General features: G+C 46.1%; 1 protein-coding gene across 3 annotated transcripts in view; it reads right to left on the reverse strand.

The window, feature by feature from the left end:
* LOC306808398 (vascular endothelial growth factor receptor kdr-like) overlaps positions 1–18,795 on the reverse strand; it is a 127,559-nt gene that overhangs the window by 78,063 nt on the left and 30,701 nt on the right. For all 3 annotated transcript variants that reach the window (XM_079318967.1, XM_079318966.1, XM_079318968.1), the window contains exons 2-3: positions 13,706–13,802; positions 8,799–9,001 (exon numbers count right to left, since the gene is read on the reverse strand). In XM_079318967.1, the coding sequence (XP_079175093.1) occupies positions 8,799–9,001; positions 13,706–13,802 (300 nt within the window). The remainder of the gene's footprint in view (positions 1–8,798; positions 9,002–13,705; positions 13,803–18,795) is intronic.

An 18,795-nucleotide genomic window follows, 5' to 3' on the forward strand; every position in this document is an offset into this window, starting at 1 on the left:
CATAACCTACTGCTAAGAAACCAGAATTCTAATAAATTAAGGAGTGATGGTCTGAGTTTGTGTCTCAGCTTGTTGGAATAATCCTGTATAAGAGTTTATATTGGGAGAGTTGGTGCTTTCAGCCATTCTGGCTTCTAGCCACTCACTTATTGCCACTGCATTTGCCATTGCTTTGCCATTGCCTTTTGAGACTGATGTGCTTTGTAATAAATATCCTTTTAACTATTAGCTGCTTTGCTTTTTTAAGATAACCTGACAAAGTGAGAGCCAAGAGCTCAGGGTGAGAGCCTAAAGCACTGAAGGTCTTAACCTCACATCCCAGGACATGGAGAAGAGCTCAGACCTTGTGTGTGCTGCTCCAAAACCTCTCCTGAGCAGGAGCAAGGCAGAGCCATTGGAAAGGAGAGGCTTTCCAGCACTTTCCAGGCAGCTGGACTGCTCACTTAGCAGATAAGCAACACAAAGTGGCTCAGCTTTGGGGCTGACAGAATGGCAAAGGATAAATCCTGAGCTAATCAGCTGCCAGCTGATACCTTTGTTATGGTTTGTGCAGGCAGAAAAAGGGATCCTTCTGCTCCTCAGTAGTTCAGACTGACTGTGCCTGGAAAAATGATCTGCTGGAACATCAGGAGTGTCACTGCCAGCTCCACAGGCACACTCACCACCTCCAGTCCACCAGCAATCAGTTAACTCCTTGTAAAAAAGCCTCTCAGAGACAGAACTTGGTGAAACAAAGGGGACAGGGTCACTTTTCTTTAAAAATGATAACCTCAGCCTGGAGGATCTCCAGTCCCAGGTGGTGTAAATCAATGGCACTCAAGTGCTGCAATCTGGAGAGCTGTGGCATGGGAAATGCAGGTGTTGTCACTGAGCTCTGAGGGGAAATTCCTCAGCCAAGAAACCCAGGAGGAAAACTGAGGATTTCCCTGTGGCTTGGCACATCTGTTCCTCCTGAGCTGGGAAGGTGAAATGCCCTGTGAATCTCACCCAGAGAGAAACACCCAGCAAATCCCAGAAGATAATTAAAAAGAATGATTTACTGGGGGCTGCACAGCTTGTTCTACATGAAGAAAGACAAGAGCTGGAGCAAGCTGGGGGCTCATCAGGGGCAAGGCAGCTCTGGCTGCCCTGGCTCTCAGAACAGACAAAAGCAGCTCAGAGGTCAAACATCCACAATAATTTTGTTTTCCTTTAGGCAGCAAAGCCCTTCGTGTTTAGATGCTTGTGGTGTCCAGGAGGAGATTAATTGCTGCTGGAGGGGATTAATTGCTGCTCAGGATGAGCTTTGGGAGGGTCCTTCCAGTTCAGCTGGGCAATCTCAGCTGTCCCCTCACAGCTCCACAGTGGCAGCAGGACACAGGTGTGGGACAAAGACCCAGGTCACAGATCCAGGACACAGGTGTGGGACACAGATCCAGGACACAGGTGTGGGACACAGATCCAGGACACAGGTCTGGGACACAGATCAAGGTCACAGATCCAGGACACAGATCAAAGTCACATATCCAGGTCACATATCCAGGACACAGATCCAGGACTCTCTGTGTCACCTGCCCTTAGTTCAGTGTCCCCTGCAGAACAGGGACCTGTCTCCAGGCTCTTCACCTGTATCCCCCTCTTAGAGCCATCACATCCTGCCTGAAGCTGAGGGATTTAACCCCCTCAGCACTGCACTCAGCATGCTGTAGGTTCCATCCCCCCCACAACTCTTTATTTCCTTCCTGTGCCTCTGAAACCTCCTCCTGACACACACACAGAGCAGATTTAATAGAGGATTTTGGGTCTGTTCATTCCTGCACCATGACAGCGATTTGTCTCATGGTATTTATCTCACACCCTAAGCCCTGGAGCTGACATCTCCTCTCCCTCCAGGTGCTGCCAGGATGATGAGCACTAAGTGGCCTTTGGGGACAGCCATTCACGGCTGTTCATGTCCGTGAAATTCCTCAACATCCTCATTTGGCCTCTCTCTTTGTTCCAGATAAAGATAATTCCCTCGCCCTCTCCATTTATTTTCTTCACTCAGCCCTACCTAAGTGGGGAGTCTGGGCAGGGCTTCACAGGTTCCTTAAATTCATATTTTGACATAATCCCCTGGAAGTTTGTCTTCATCAAGGTCAAAAAAAAAAAAAAAAAAAACAGCGAGAGGAGGTTTCTAACCTGTTCTTTACAGTAATAGCAGCATTAGCAGTGTGGTGACACTTGGGCAGAGCATTTTGGAAATCATCACAAGGAACAGCCTGGCCTGCTGAATTCCCCCTGGTGACCATCAAAGCTGCCTCTAGGTACAGGAGAAACTCGTATAAAGGCACTTGTTTTGAAACTGAATCTTTGAAAATAAAAGACTTTTCAATTTGGCAGGCCAATGAAAAGAATTGGTGGTGGAATGTTTAGATTAAACAGAAAGCAGAATATTTTCTCTTTAGGCAAAACAAAAGTGACTGCAAAACCCCCAGAAGCCATTCTGAGTCAACATGAAGCATTCTGTTTTGGTCAAATGAAATGCATTCTTCCCCTGGAGATTACAGTTAGAAACACAGGAATATTTGCAGAGGGAAAAAATATTACTCTAAAAAGTGTTAACTTCAAAAACTGTAGAAGCAAAATGCTTCTTGCTGCCAAGCAAATAAGGTATATGGAAAGATTTATTTCTTAAAAATCCCAACAAAACACCACGGAAAAAGAAGCCTCCATGCTTTTAGTCTGGAATGATGTTTCCAGCAGCAGAAGAATTTATAAATTCTGACTCCCCCACCAGATTTCTTTTTTTCCCAGATTCACCTGAAGTCCCATTAAGAAGAGCTCTCCCACCTTGGGGAAGGCTCAGCAATTAGCAGCTACTGAGTGGATAAAAAGCAGTCAGGAAGCAGTGGGGGGGAGTGAGTGTGGTTCTGGGCTTTGGACTTTCATTTTGGAATCCTGGATCCATGAGGAGGGATCCTCTCTTGGTGCTGGGCTGTCAGGGGCTGCCAGAGCCAGGAACTTCATCACATCCCACAGATCTCCTCTGCTTCCAAGTGAGATTTGAAGGCACAGAATGCTTTGATTCAGAGCTAAAAGAATCCTGCTTTTCCCTTGGATGCAGCCCCTCCATCCTCCAGGCTCCTGCCCAGGGCACAGCCTGTGCTCCCAGCCCTGCTGTGGGACAGGGACTCAGCTTTATCTGCAGGCCACACACTCAGCAGCTGCCTATCTCAGCTGGCCCAGCTCTGGCAGCAAATCTGAAGCCTCCAAGAAGGAAGAAATGCAGCTCCAGCTCTGTTCCCACTGGTCATATCTTGGGAATAGCCAGCCAAAGCCCAAAGCTGTCACCCCAGCCCTGCAGTCCTGCTTCTCACTTTTAGGTTATCTCTGCAAACTGTCAAGAGGATTAAGGAGGCAGAAATCAGCTTCAAAGAAATCAGAACTAAACCATGATCTCATCTGAGGGGCACTCTTTGGGTTTCTCAGGGTGGGAAGGGATGGGACTGATGTGAACTCCACTCCTGGAGCAGCTCTCCTCACTCTCTGCAGCAGCAGGGCAGATCCTGCCCTTCCCTGGGGCTGAGCAGCAGGGAGATGCTCCTGCAGGACAGGCTGTGCCTGGATGGATCCCCCTGTTCCCTCTAGGATGGCCTCAGCAGGATTTGTGATCCCATAAAAACATCTGCATTGCTTCAAATTTGGTTTCCAGTCCTTGTGCTCTGGGCTCCTGCACTGTGGCTGGTGCCTTCATGGTGCCCACACGAGCTTTAAAAGGAGACAGAACTCAAATTTTCTGTGGGGCATCTTCTATATTTCCTGTGAACACCAGTGTTAAAAACCAAACAGGTGGAAGCAAATGACTCCCTCACCCTTGTGTTCCTCACTCACACTGACATTGAGGTGGTGAAACACCAGCACTGCTGGCTCTGGGTGAGGACACACATTAAAATATTCACTGTTTGATTGTTGACTGTTAAAATATTTGTGTGCTCAAAGTGAGCACTGCTGGAACAAGCAGGAACTGGGGAGCCCACCCCTCGTGGGCAGCCAGCACTCTGCACTTCGTGCCTGCTGCACTCAGAGGAGGTGGGACTGGTGTTTCTGAAGCAGCAGCTCCATCATGGCCATAATTATGTCGAGAAATAATAGAATAAAGCATAAAGGATGCTGAAGGATGTTGCTGGCCCCACACATTGAGGAGGTGCCTCTTTTAACCCTGCAGCTGTGGCCAAGCAAATGCCCCTGGGGGTGGCAGCAGTCCCAGCTTGGAAACCTGTAGGAACCTTTCCAGATGTGCCCAGCTGCAGTGAGCTCAGCCCTAAAGTCACCCAGGGTGGGGCAGCAGGGTTGGGTGGGTTCCTGGCTCTGGTCACTGCCCCAGGGCACAAAATGTGCAGCAGATCCCTGGCTGTGACACAGGAGGAGCTTGGGGCTGAGGGTTTGAGCCAGGAGCTCTTGCAGGACTCTGACTTGGCTGACACTGAAAGGATTTCAAACAGCTGAGAGCTGCAAGTCCTGACTCCTGTCTAGACTGGAGCCTGGGGTGGCCTTTTGGGATGGTGGAATTAATCTTTGCTTGATTTGGGTTTTTTTTTTTTTGTTTTTTTTTTTCCCCTCCTTCTCTAAGCCATATTAAATTTTAAATGTGCTGGGAATGGTATCTGTGTGTCTATGTGAGTATGTGGTATCTGTGTGTCTATGTGAGACAGGAAAGGCAGTGGGGTATTGGAAAATGTGGGATGTGGGACCTGCATGTTGGAAAAGATGTGGAATGAGGGGTGGATGCTGACTTGGTTTTGTCTGGGATGGAGGTAGTTTTTTCTAGTAGGAACAGTGCTGTGTTCTGGATTTAATGTAAGAATAAAGTGGATGACACAAGATGACTGGCTGTATTTTCCCTCAGTGCCTGAGGGATGGCACTGCCCCTCCTGAGCCCATTTCCCAAGTGATCTCAATGCTGAATGTCTCCTCAGGAGCTCTGGACAGGCAGAGGGATGAGTCCCTTGCTGGCTGACCCTGTTTGGACAAGCTGCTCCTCGCTCCCATCATCACCACCTCATATCTCCCACCTAAGACTGACAGCCCAAAATATAAAATAAAAAATCCTCAGAAAATTATAATAAAAACGTTGTTAAATATTAAAGCTATAATTATATATATTTTTATTTATAAAAATACGGGGATGTGCAGGGTCACAGCTGCACAGGGAGAGCTGCAGTGCCAGAGCTCACAAACCCCTCCAGGGAGGCTGGAAAAGCAGGAGCCAGCACAGGAAACAATGGCCAGGGTTTCCCATATAATCATTCTCATTTTGGTGTCAGGAATGAAGGGAAAAACACCATTCCCCTTCCTTTTTTTTGGTAATAATGGCTTGTGACCTCAGAGGAATCTCCATCCTCCAGGGGCTGGATCCACATTTTCTGTCTCCACCTGGCTCAGCCTCACAAACACCCTGCTGAGCACATGTTTTCCCCACAAAACATCCACAGGGATGAGCTTTGGGCCTCACCCCTGCCAGGACCTGTGAGCTCCCTCACTTGGAGACAGCTGATGGGTTTCTCAGTGTCTGAAATCCTTGCTGAAGGAGTGCAGAGCAGTTTCCTGGTCCCCAGCACAGCCTGCTGCCTTCCAACAAATACCCACAGGAGCTTAATGTCAGGAAGAGCAAGCCCTGAGCACAGATCCATGCTGCACTTCTATAAATATAAATAACTGCACTTCTCAGGACCAAGCAGCTTCCTCAGCCTGGCAGGGCAGATCCCAGCAGGAACATGCAGCTTGTGCTTTGGGCTACACAGGACAAGCCAGAGGATTTTCCACCCACTTTTCCTTCCATGGCTTTTCAAGCACAGGAGTCTGAGTAAGAGCTTTTAGAGCAGGGAGGACGTGGGACACAATTAAAGTGCACCTGAGAGGGTGATTTTTGTGCTGCTTTGGCAAGCAGGAGGACATCCTGCCATTTTTTTTTAAGATCAGCTCTGTTCCAAGAGCATCCCCAGCGAGGCATTTCATAACTTGGGATATTTTCTTCAGGAAAGTGCTCAGGCAGTCCCAAAAGAGCCACAACATTTCCTGCACGTGCTCCTGCCACTAATGAAGGGCTGGGTATTCAGCCAGGGCACTGAATCTGGACAGAAAATTGAGTTTCCTGGAGTGTGGGACAGGCTGGGTTAACAATGTTGGACCTGGGGCATCTGAACTGGGTTTAATGGGAAAAGGAAACAGCTCAGCACAAGAACCAGGGTGAATAAAGCAACCAGAGTACCAAGAAAAAAACAGAGAGAGGAAAGAAAGGGAGAAAAAAACCCAAAACTTCAGGAACTAAGAATTAACGCCAAAAAGCCACTTTGCAATTGGAGGAAAACTTGCTGGGAAAGCAGGATAAGGGTAAAAAGGGACTTGTTCAACAGACAGGAAAGTGTCATGAATGGAGCAGGTGTGTTCACCTGGAGGTGCAAAAGCTGAATTTAGCTGTGTGGGCATATCAGAGTCCCCTGGGAGATGGAAATCACTCCTGGTGTTGTTTCACCACACTGAGTCAGACCTGCCAGCAAAGATTTGTGTTTTCTGGGGGTGTAGGTTTGCAGCACTCATCAAATACCAGCAGAAAAACTCACTGCCTCTGCAGCATTTGTGTGAGAGGATTCAAAGAACCACATTTCAGCATTTACTGGGAAAATGAAATGAATCCATCCACATGAGCATTTGGGGGGAAGTGAAGGCTGAGCCTGTCCAGCACCAGATGAGTTCATGTCATCCCCCATTCAAAGCACTAAAAGTCAAATCCTTCATCTGAGGAGTCACAATCTCAGCTTGGAAGATCCAGGATGATTCAGTGTTTAGTAATGCATTTGTAAAGTAGATTTGAAAAAAAAAAATTCAGCATTTTGGGGAGAATATTCTAACAAAAATTCTCCTTATTGGAATGGTTATTCAATAATTGTGTTGATTTTAACACAGAGGATCACGCTCCTCTGAAGTTCCTGCTTCCATTTGTTCCTGGATGTGAACTCAGTGATTCTGACACGTGGGAGAGAAGCAGCTCAAAGGGAACAAAAATGAGCAATGGGACACTTTTTACAGTAAAACATGTCCAGTGAAGTCACCCAGCTCTGCTAGGAATGTCTCACAGATGTAAGGACAAATGTGTAGGAGGGGAGGAATTACAAAGAATCCTGTTGGGAAGGTCCATGCCTGGAGAGGAAGGGAAGAGGGGAGGAATTACAAAGAATCGTGTTGGGAAGGTCCATGCCTGGGGAGGAAGGGAAAGAGAAAGGGCTTGGGCATTCAGGATGAATCTTTGGAAAAGTACTGAGACAGTAAAACCCTTTAGGATTGAAGAATTTAGTCTTAAAAGGAAAGGATGCTGAAGGAAACATCTGTAACTAGGGACACTAAACTGGTGGGACAATCCAGCTTTCAAATCCTGGAAATTAACAGAATGGATAATCTCTGGTTCTTGTTGGGTCCCAAAACCTGGGGTTTTTTTGAGCTTTCTGTGCTTTCTGGCACTGACCCCCTGGAGAACACTGCTTTTGACCTGAGCCCTTGGAGAAGGCTTCCAGATTTAAGTAATGAAATTAAAATCACGGGTGTGTAGTTAAATAAAAGTGTGTTCTTTCTCATAGTGAAGAGTTTTAAATTTGAGGGTTTTAGAATATAGTAATAGGTATGGGACAAGATGGAGGATTTAGGGTAGTGTCTCTTTAGGTGTTCATCTTCTTCTTCATGGTTTCAGGTAGTAATTTCTGATTGGACAATTAGTGCTGCACTGAGAGTCACCAGAATTTAGTTATTGGGTTAAACATATAAATAATATAGGTGTTAATTTCTATTAGACTGTTTAGCTTTAGGAGACCTTTTAACTAGCTAAATTCACCTCCATTTTGCTCACTTTTAACTGAACTTTCTGTACTTCTAATAAAATTTAATTAACAACCAAGTCTGAACACAAAAAAAATCAGTTTTCTTCATGTGTTTTTGAATCCTAGCTCAGAGTGAAAACAGAAGAGACTCCAAACTAATTAAGTAACACAAAACACCACCACCGTTACAGGTTCTCACATTCATGTTCCTGAGAATCCAGCTGCCATGAAAATCCAGATATATTTCTATTTTATATTTGTGGCTGTAGAGGCAGTGTGACACACAAAAGGCACAGAAGGCTGGTACCTGTTCATTACTGTCTTTTATGCCCTCTACACAGTTTAAACTTTCTTCATTGGTCACAATTAGTCAAAATAACAATCACTGGTGAAAAGTTCTCCATCCCTGTTCTTCCCAGGATCTTTCAGAAAATACTTTCCACAGCTGTGGGGTTTTTTCCTCTTGTTATCTTCTTTTTCTCCTTCTTCTCTTCTTGGTTTCTTAGAGAACACTTCTCAAAACAAAGTTCCTTCATTAACCCTCTCTAACCCACAGACCAGCTGTGGTTCCTACTATATCTATTAATTTATATTTTATATGAATTTATATTATTATTTTGTATTTGTATTTTTTATAAATAAAAAGAGCTGCTGAGAGAAGAGAGGGTTTTATTTAAATAAACACTACACTTTATATAGGAAAGTATGTGAAAAACAAAATAAAAAAAGACTCATTGGTCCGAGAAAGCAACACGTTTTTGAAAACATGCTTTATGCAAAACAACAGAAGATACTCACACGGCTCTCACACACCCTGCAGCTGCATAATCATTGCTATAATTTCTTGTCCTTGTGAAGCCTGAGAAACTCCAGGCTCCAAGGTTGCTTTTTCCCTGGTTATCAGCAGCATTCTCCTGGGCCAGTGGAGAGCTGGAGCTTCATGCACAATTTGAAAAGTGGAATTCTTACCTTGGACAAAGACATAGATCCTGGTCACGAGTCCCTGGTGCTCGGGGGCGCTGCTGGAGGCACAGCTGAGGTAACCAGTGTCGTTGGCCATGGCTCTCCTGAGGATGAGCAGGCTGCAGCTCAGCCCGGACGCATCGCGGCAGGCGCTGACGGTGACACGGGGGTTGTCATCCCTCAGCTGCCAGCTCACAAACGGGGCTCCCCTGCCACACAGACACCCAAATCACACAGGGCTCGGTGTTGGGATGGGCAGGGATGGGTTTGAAAGTCTCACAGGTATGTATGTATGACAGACAGGGCTCCCCGGCCACACAGACACCCAAATCACACACGGATGGGATGGATAAGGACAAAAATAGTTCACAGATATGTATGTATGACAGACAGGGCTTCCCTGCCACACAGACACCCAAATCACACAGGGATGGGATGGATAAGGACAAAAAAGTTTCACAGATATGTATTTATAACAGACAGAGCTCCCCTGCCAGCACAGACACCCAAATCACACAGGGATGGGATGGATTTGACAAAAAGGTTTCACAAATATGTATGTGTAACAGACAGGGCTCCATTGCCAGCATAGGCACCCAAATCACACAGGTGTCACAGCTGGGATGGACAGGGATGGGTTTGAAAGTCTCACAGATACGTATATATGACAGAGAGGGCTTAATTATCAGCATAACACACCCAAATCACACAGGGACGGGATGGATAAGGACAAAAAACTTTCACAGATATATATTTATAACAGACAGGGCTCCCCTGCCAGCACAGACACCTAATCACAGAGCACTCAGAGCTGGGATGGATAAGGATCTGACAAAAAAGTTTCACAGGCATGTATGTATAACAGAAAGATCTTTGAATGTAGAATCTGAAAAAGGAATAGAAATGAAAGTGAGTTTTGATATTAAAGAATTGCTGAGCCAGTTTTACTGGGTAACTAGAAGGGTATGTTAGCATGTGAGTTGGAAGGGATTTTATAGCTCAGAGCAAAGGATAAATCCAACTCAAACAAAAGATGTTTTTACCAAGCAAAAGATTTTCTCAGGCAAACAGGAAAGCTAATGTTGCAAGTAGAATATTAGAATTATTAGAATTTTCTACTGCGAGAAAACTGAAAAACAACTTTTAGTTTAAACTGCAACATATTAACTTTTTGTGATTGGAGAATAGCAACATGAATATGGTAATGTTAGTATTGATGATAGGCAATAATAATATTAATAATAATAATAAATATTGTAAATATATTGATTGGTTGTTATGTATTAAAATGAAAGTATATTATATATATATATAACCAGAATTAGAGTGGCTTCAGACAAACCTACAGCTGATGCTAAAAGTTGTGGGCTTGGCTCTTGTCACCCATGACCTGTGAATTGTGTAGCCTCTGGATACAATAAACAGCATTTTAAAGAGCCAGTCTGGAGTCCCACATCCCTCGTTTCAGCTCTTACAGTTCAGGCAAAACTGAGTTTTCTTTCCAGCCAATCATTCCCAGTGCTCCTACCCTCGTCATTCCCAAATAAATTTCAAAGGTTGTTGGGTGTTTGCACTTCCACCCATCAGAAATTGAGCTGGGTCACCCCACACTGCTCCCCATTCCTGAAATATTCCATGGGAACTGCAGCGAGCTCCTGGAGAAAAGCTGAATTTCTCTTCTAACACACCTCTGCCTGAACATAAGTTTGTTTTTATAACACTATGTTTTAGCCACTTCAAACATTAGAAAGCATCAGATAAAATTATATGTTTGTCTCAGGCAGAGGATTTTGCATATTTTAACAGCTAAATTAATGTATGTTTTCCTGCATGAAGACAGGAGGATATTTATGTAATTTTGCATCACCTTTCTTGCTTAATCAGCAGTAACTCAATCTTGATTTTTGTGTAGGGCCTGAAACTAATCAGGTTACAAATCTGGGAATATCTGCTCAGGACACATTTTTTTTAATTCCCTTTGTGACATCAGCCAGAACATGAACACAGGAGGGCAGAGGATGATGTGCTGTCAGATCTCCAAGCACAGCTTGTGATAAATGCAATTCATGGAATTCAGGACAAAGAACAGGGTCTGGGTGTGACCTGCTGCAAGACCCAGAGCTCCCAGCTGGTCTCAGTCCAGCTGGATGTGCTGGAAGCATCAGCAGGATGGCAGCAAGAGCTGCTGGGCTCCCTCTGAGGGCTCTGGGATTCCAAAATGTGAATCTGACTGAAATTCCCAGGGAGAAATCCAGCCTGGACACACCTAGACACAGGACTGAGGTGACAGTGCCCAAATGAAATTCCCAGGGAAAAATCTAGCCTAGAAACACCAACCCAGGACTGAGGGGGCAATGCCCAAATGAAATTCCCAGTTAGAAATTCAGCCCACACACTGACCCAGAACTGAGAGGGCTATGCCCAAAGTGTGTCTCTGGCTGAAATTCCCAATGACAAATCCAGCCTAGACACACCTAGACACAGGATTGAGGTGGCAATGCCCAAATGAAATTTCCAGTGAAAAATCCAGCCTGGACACCAACCCAGGGCTGAGGTGCCAATGCCCAAAGTGTGAATCTGACTGAAATTCCCAGTGAGAAATCCAGCTTGGACACTGACCCAGGATTAAGGTGGCAATGACCAAATGAAATTCCCAGTGAGAAATCCAGCCCAGACACTGACCCAGGGCTGAGGTGCCAATGCCCAGAGTGTGTCTCTGGCTGAAATTCCCAGGGGGCCAAGAGCTCTGGATCTCCAGAGGCCTGCAGGGCTGCAGTAGCTGCAGTCAGAGTGTGTTTGCCAGGACATGCAGTGACATTTCCACAAACATCCTCTTGGCCCTGGTTCCTACCCGCCCCTCTGTCGCCTTCCTGCAGAGGAGGTGGACGTGGAGCTGGGCTCTTGATGTTATTTCCAGCACATAAAAAAGTGGGAAAAGTGGGAATATCCTCCCTGCTGAGCAGCCTCGCCCTTGTTCTTGGATGCTGTGGTGGCCTGGACAGCCCCCACCCCACGTCAGAGCAGCTTCCCCTTGTCCTTCCGAGCCCCCAGAGCTCTGTCCCCACCCTACCCACGTCACTGGTGACTCCAGGACTGGGATTGCTGGCACCAGAGCCAGTTCTCATGGGGACACAGCTCCCAGCACGTCACCCTGTCCCTCCCTTGTCACCCACAGCCCCTCTGGTGTCCATCCTGTTCTGCTCTTGGGCAGCACTGGGATTTCACACCTCTGCTTCCTTAAACCTTTCCCCCCTCCATTCATTATCCTGGTGGAAGGGGAAGCCTTTGGCTGCAATTTGGGATTTTCACACTCCAGAGGGGAGTGGCAGCAGCAGCTTTGGCCCCACTGCCACACACCAGGAACTCTTGGCCAAGAACCTCCAAAGCCTGGAGCAGGAGGGAGGATGGAAATTCCCACAGCCTGCTGGGGCTGCTGCCCTGTGCTGTGCCCCACACAGCCCAAATGCCCCTGGAAGCACCAAAAATTCCAGGAGCTGACCCCTGACTGTGGCAGAGCAGGCAGGAGGGCAGACATCCCCCAAGGGGCTGATCCAGGGAATCCTTTTGTTAGAAATCACACTTCCCTTCTCTTCCCAGGTTAAGAATCACCTGAGCCAAGCAGTTGAAATGCTCCAGGCCTTGATCCCATGTTATATCCCATGTTACACCCCATGCTCAAATCCTTTTGTGTTTCTCAGACCTGCTGTGGGGATTTCTTGCTTTGCATCCATAAGGAAACGTGGGACTGAAGTGCTTGTAACTCCTTCAATTATTTATTTATTATTCAATAATTTATTTGCAAGAAAAGTAGGGTGCTGCTCCAGATTAAAAAAGTGAGGGATGGAGAACTGCTGGGAAATGTTGCTTTAATTAGCCAGGGGCACCCCAGGGACTTGGAGTCCACACAGTTTTTATGGAGAGCACCATTGAGATGTTAAGGAGTGCTCAGACTTTATTGCCATCATGTTTGCTGTTTGCCAAGCTAAAAATACCACTGCAAGGTTGTTCTGACCTCGTAAGCCACATGGCAAGCTGGAGGGATTTGGAAAAAAGGTGCCTGGCACTCCAGAAGACATCCCAAATTTACAGTCTGAGCCATTCACCTTTCAGTATAACAAAGAATTGAACAGTCTGGGACAAAGATCTTTGTAACCTAAAGCTTAGATTCACCTTTCCACTGCTTTTTTTTACTGTTTTCAGTAACTCCTGTTGCGGGAAACCATCCAGGTAGTGGCTCCAGCCAAGGGAACCTTGAAAGAAGGTGTAAAATCAATGTGTGTGTGAGACAGAGAGAAATTGTGAGAATTTGTGTTACCCTGAGCCTTTTTTTCCTACAACACTCTCTGAGGTACAACCTCAGGCAGTAGTGAAGTGTGAAAATCCCACTCAGAACAAGTAACATCTCCATCCATCTCAGTTTTCTGGCACAGCAAAGTGCTCTGGGTTTGCTCCTTCCAGCTGTTTCCCCATTCCCAGAGTATCCTCTCCCTGCCATCACCAAAATCCTGCAGCTCCTTGCATGGCTGGTGCCACCCACTGTGCCAAGGTCTGGTTAAATTTGATTTAAAGAACATGTTCTGTTTAAACATCTGGATCTTTGAGTGTAAATGGTCTTTCAGTGTCTGTGGTGGGTCAGGTGGCAGCTCCTGGTGATCTTGTTTGTCATTTCCTCATGGGCAGGGAGCAGAGGAGTGATTTTAGCTGTGAGGAGATGAATCTGCCCCTGTTTCAGAGAGGATTTCCAGCCATGAGCTCTCCCCTGTGCTGACTCAGGGATTTTTTTGGGCCCCTGAACAACACAACACAAAGAATTTGGGCCAAGCTGAGCCCAGGCTCCCCTCCCTCTCTGTCACAGCCAATCCAACTCCCTCCCACCAGGACAAAAACCCAGCATCTTTTGGAGCAATCCTTACCAGCATTTTATTTTTAGGTTGTCTCCTGGTGAGATGATGGTTTGGTCCCCAGGAATGCTCAGCCTTGGTTTTTGAAGATGTTCTTCCTCAGCAAGACCTGACCCAAAAAAGAGAAGAAACCATCATTAGTTTAGGAGAGCTATTCAGTGCAGCACAATGCACTCGAGGCAAACTCTTTGTTTTGTAAATAGTTCCTAATTTGGGGGCCCACACAATGCTGTATTTATCCTTGGTCGGGAGATGCCCTCAGTTTGTTTTTGTTTCCTTTATTCCTCTCTTTTCTGACACCTGCATTTGTGCCAGTAGTGTTTTGAGCCAGTTTTATCACTGAATTATTGCAGATTTAGGAGAACAGATTTGTGTCAAAGGATTTTGCACACATAGAAAAGTGGAAGGAGCCAGGTCCTTGGGAAATAATTTGATGGGTGAGCTCATACATTATATTTTAATTAATGAGAGAAGAGAAAACAATAATTCCCAAATCCTGCATCTGAACCCCAGGCTTGGTGGGCACAGTGGTTGGGGAAATGCTCCAGGGGTAATCTATGATTTTGTCAGGTCTCTGTTAATGACTGCAGTGACAAAGTCTCTCTCATCATCTCCTCACCCAGGGACAACCTGAGTGCTCATCTGCAAGGAGACAATATTCAGAAAGTGAAACTGAGAAGAACCAGAAGTGGAGGTTGGCCAGGCTGGTTGTTTTCTCCAAATTCAAAATAACATAATCAAGGAGAGGATAAACCAGGCTCTGATAAGAATCTCCACTTCCAAAGCTCTGACTTTAAAGCTGTGTTTTCTTTCCCCTCCTGCTCTTCAAATTTCTTTCTGCTGTGCCTCGAGCTGGGTAAGCCAGAAACCCTCACTGTGCTCCCAGCACGGGCATTTTCTGCAGCAGACAGGGAGATCACATCTCTGGCACAAAGAGAAACTTTTGAACTGCATGAAGCAGTGATTTTCCCACCCCCACCTCTCTGCTCTCATCTTGTGCTGCTTATTTCAGTAAATTGCTCTTTGCCTGGCATCAGCCTGAGGAGTGACTCACTCCCACCTGGGAGGCTCTGGATTCTTCCAGGAGCTCTTGGAGGAGCTCAGCAGAGGCCAAGTAACTTCATGGCACCACAGAGCCCTTCCAGGTGGATGCTGCTGGGAACCAGGGAAAAAGCAGCCTTGAAGCCTTGGGTTTCTCAGGCAGCTCAAGGACTCAAGGACAAGAAATTATAACAATGATTAAACACCTGCTGGAGAAGTGATGTTTTGCAGAAAGCATGTTTTCAAAGAGGTGTTGCCTTCTTGGACCAATGAGACTTTTCTATTCTGTATTGCACAATGTACCCTATATAAGTGTAGTGTTGCTTTAAAAAAAGCTCTCTTTTGCTTCTCCATTACACCAACAACCATATTTCATTATCCTTTCTGCCACTCCTATAACCAAAATGCAACATCCCAGAGGGGATTCTGGCTGAGGCTCTGAACCTGTGCTGGGACAGACCCAGCCCTCTCCCCCTGCCCTGGCACTCTGCTCCATCTCCAAGGTCCTTTGCAGAATAAGAAGTTGAAGTCTGGCCAAGCCAGAATCTCTCCAGTGGCTCTGTGTGACATTATTTAGCACCTCCAAGCTGCCATTCCATGGAATGCTGGGGGAGCAGAGCAGCTGGGGGCTCCAGCTCTGCAGTTCCCATTTATTTTCCCATTTATTTGGGAAGTGCTGCTATTCCTCAACACCCTCAGGATGGCACACGCAGGGAGCAGTGTCACCCTGAGCTGAGAACCAGCAGAAACAGCCCCAAAATCTGCAGGAGGAGACACTGCCAGGCAAGGCCATCCTTGCTCCTGGCTCTGAATTTCCAGGCAGAGCCAGTTCCCACCAGGAATGGGCTGAGCCTTGGCACAGGCTCTTCCATGGTGCTGAAGTATTTCACAGCCCACTCACACTGATTGTGCTGAGCTTTGCAAAAATGCTCCAGGATATGGCCAACAGCTTCAGATTTGTGTGTCAAATGCCAGCTGAGGGGGGTTTGGGTCTCTGTAGCTCTCCCAGGATCTGCTCTGGGCTGTTGATGCTGTGACTTCAGCCAGGACTTATAAAATCCTGGGGTTTCAAACAAGATTATTTCTCTCCTCTTGTGCTTTCAGTTGTTCTTAAGGCTTAGTGGGGGGCTCAGCTGGTGCCTTGAACTGGGCTTTTGACTCTGGATTAGCTCTGATGAGCAAGTCAGAGGGTCTGGGGTCAGAGCCTGAGCTCTGTTCTGACTGTAGAGTCCTTGGGCTTCTACAACATTTGACACCATTCTTGCTAAAAGAAAGAAAAGTATTTTTCAATTATTCTGCTTTTGCTTCTAAGTTACTTCTTGCCCAAAGTTTATTTTGGCTTTGAGAGCCGAAGAACAGAATAAGCAAAGTGGAATTTCAGTGCTTTTTTACCCCACAGAGGACAGGAGGAGAATTCCTGTGCCACACACACATCTGGGCTCTGCTGGCAGGTGACAGAGGGTTTATATAAACACAGCCTGTGCCCCTTCTGCCACACCACAGCTCAGTGGATTGGGAAAAGAACATTTGTGGGCAAAACAGTTGTGGGGACAAGGTCAGGCTGTGCTAGGACAGGACAGCTCATGCCAACCTGGCAGGGTGAGACCTCACCATATTCCTAAGCTCCTCTGGTCCCTTTTGAGCCAGACTTGACTTTTTGGAGGCAGAGCTGGGGACAGCTCCAGGATGAGGAAATGAGGAGAAAGGATCTGATTCACTCTGATATTTTTTGTCTGTGTTTGAGGAGATTAGTTTCTTTGCAAGGGAGAAGCAGGCACCTTCCTGGCAGTGCACCTCCTCTTTCCCATAGCTGCTCCCCAGCTTTGTCCCTAAACCACAGGACCAGGACCCAGAACATGCCCAGGGTGGGGTGGGAGACCTGCTGAAGCTGAAATGCTCTGAATGCTCAAATTCCAGAGAACATTCTCCTCTCCTTGTTAAACAGTGCTGGTCCTGCTCAGGGCTTCAAGGGACATAAAATGAGAAGCAGGCAGTGATTCCTGTGTCATAACCATGGAAAGAGAGCCACAAGGAAACTCCTGGGTGCCACAGCTGTCCCTGCTCCTGGTGCAGAATCCTTCCCCAGATCCCCCAGCATGGTTTGGGATGGGATGATGGAGGGACAATCCTGCAGCTAAGGTCTCAGCAGAGTATCCTGAGCCACAGGGCAAGGATGTCCTGGGAAGGGACAGCTTTGCTCATCTTCCTCACACCCTGCCTTGCCTTGCTGGCTCCAGCAAGACAAGAGCAGCACCTCCAGCTAGAAATACTCCTGGGAAGAACTCAGGTGAGGACAGAGCCTCTGCCCAGAGCCTCACTGCCCCATTTCTAATTCTGGGAGCTCATTCCTAGCCCAGGTGAGCACAGAGCCTCACTGCCCCATTTCTGACCCTGAGCTCACTCCTACCTCCAGCACATTGTTTAGCATTCTGCTCTCGGCGGCAAAATCCGCAAACGCAGCACAACCACAAATCCTCGGGAGTGAAATGTGAAAGGTTGGCTGATACATTATCCAGGGGAGAAAAATATATTGAGAACTGCTTTTTCCTGGGATAATCTGATTTTGCAGCATGGCCAACATTAAACACAGGAGGCTCCCCAGGCAGAGGGTAATGGGTGACCTCCCTCACCTCTCTGTCAGATGGTTTCCAGCTCCATCTCGCTTGGCACAGGGAGATCCCTCCCACGCACAGCCTGATGCTCCATACTGGGATAAAAAGTATTTTTAATCTGTGTTCCTTATTGGAACAGCCTTCCTCCAGGCATCCTCTGGGCACTGCAGCTCTCACAGGTGGGTGTGAGCCTGGCTGTGCCCGGGTGTGGCTCAGTGACAGCTCAGGCAAAGTGATCCCTTGTTGGATCTCAAAAACCTCAGTTTGTTAAGATTTCTGTGCTTTCTGACACTAACCCCCTAAAGAACACTATTGTTAACTTAAAGCCTTAAAAAACCTTTCAAACTTAAATAACAAAATTAAAATCACGAGTGTATAGGTAAATAAAAATATGTGCTTTCACAGAAAAAAAGTTTTAAATTTAAAGTTCTTTTGGTATAATAATAAATATAAACAAAATGAAAAATTTTGAGTAATATCTCTTTTGGTACTCAACTTCCTTCTTCTTCATAGTTTCAAGTAGTAGTTTCTAATTAAACAGTTAATACCACACTAAAAATCACAATTTGATTATTTATTAATTAAAAATTTAATTATTAAGTTAAAAATATAAATAATATAAATATTATTTCTCTATTAGCCTATTTAACTTTAAAAAACCTGATAACTAACTAAATCTCACTCCATTTTACTCACTTCTAGCTAGTGACTAGATGTGTTACTAAACTTTCTATAGTTTCAATAAAATTTAATAAACAACCAAACCCAAAAACAAAAAAAATACGTTTCCTTGGTATGTTTTTTTAATCTTAATTCTTAAAAAAAAAACCAAAACAAAAAAAAAACAACAAACCAACCAACCAACCAAAAAAACCACCCTCCAAACAAATCACTAATTAAATCTAATTAAATACTACAAACACCACTACCATTACAATCCCTGACGGAGCACCCAGGGATCCCTTCTGGCCACAGGGTGAGCTGGGGAGCAGAGCTCACTCAGCTTCTGCTTCAGAAGAGAAGGAAATAATTGCTGGGCAGAGCAGAGATTGCAGTGCTGGCAGTGGAACGAGCAGGGATTGTACAGGGGCTGAGCACACTAAGAGCTTTTTGCACATGGGTGAGCTCCAGGAATCACTGGTGTGTGTGAGGTCACTCCTGTGCAGAGAGCTGGGCCCCTTGGTGTTTATCTTATATTCCACTACAGGATGTGACCAAAAGTGTGGATCTGTTAAACCAGGTGGGGCAGAGATGCTTATCTCCATGGGAGATATCTCCTGTTAATGGGTCATCTTTAAACCAGCTGGGACAATCATCTTTATCTTCCCACAGCCCATCCTCCCTCCAGGAGATATCTCCTGTTCATGGCCACTGAGTCCCAGGGCATGACTGATAAAATTCCATCATCCCACTGGGAGATGCTCCAGCCAGGAGAGCAGCCAAGCCTTT

This window comes from Erithacus rubecula, assembly GCF_903797595.1.
Source record: "Erithacus rubecula genome assembly, chromosome: 15".
Lineage (NCBI taxonomy): Eukaryota > Metazoa > Chordata > Aves > Passeriformes > Muscicapidae > Erithacus > Erithacus rubecula.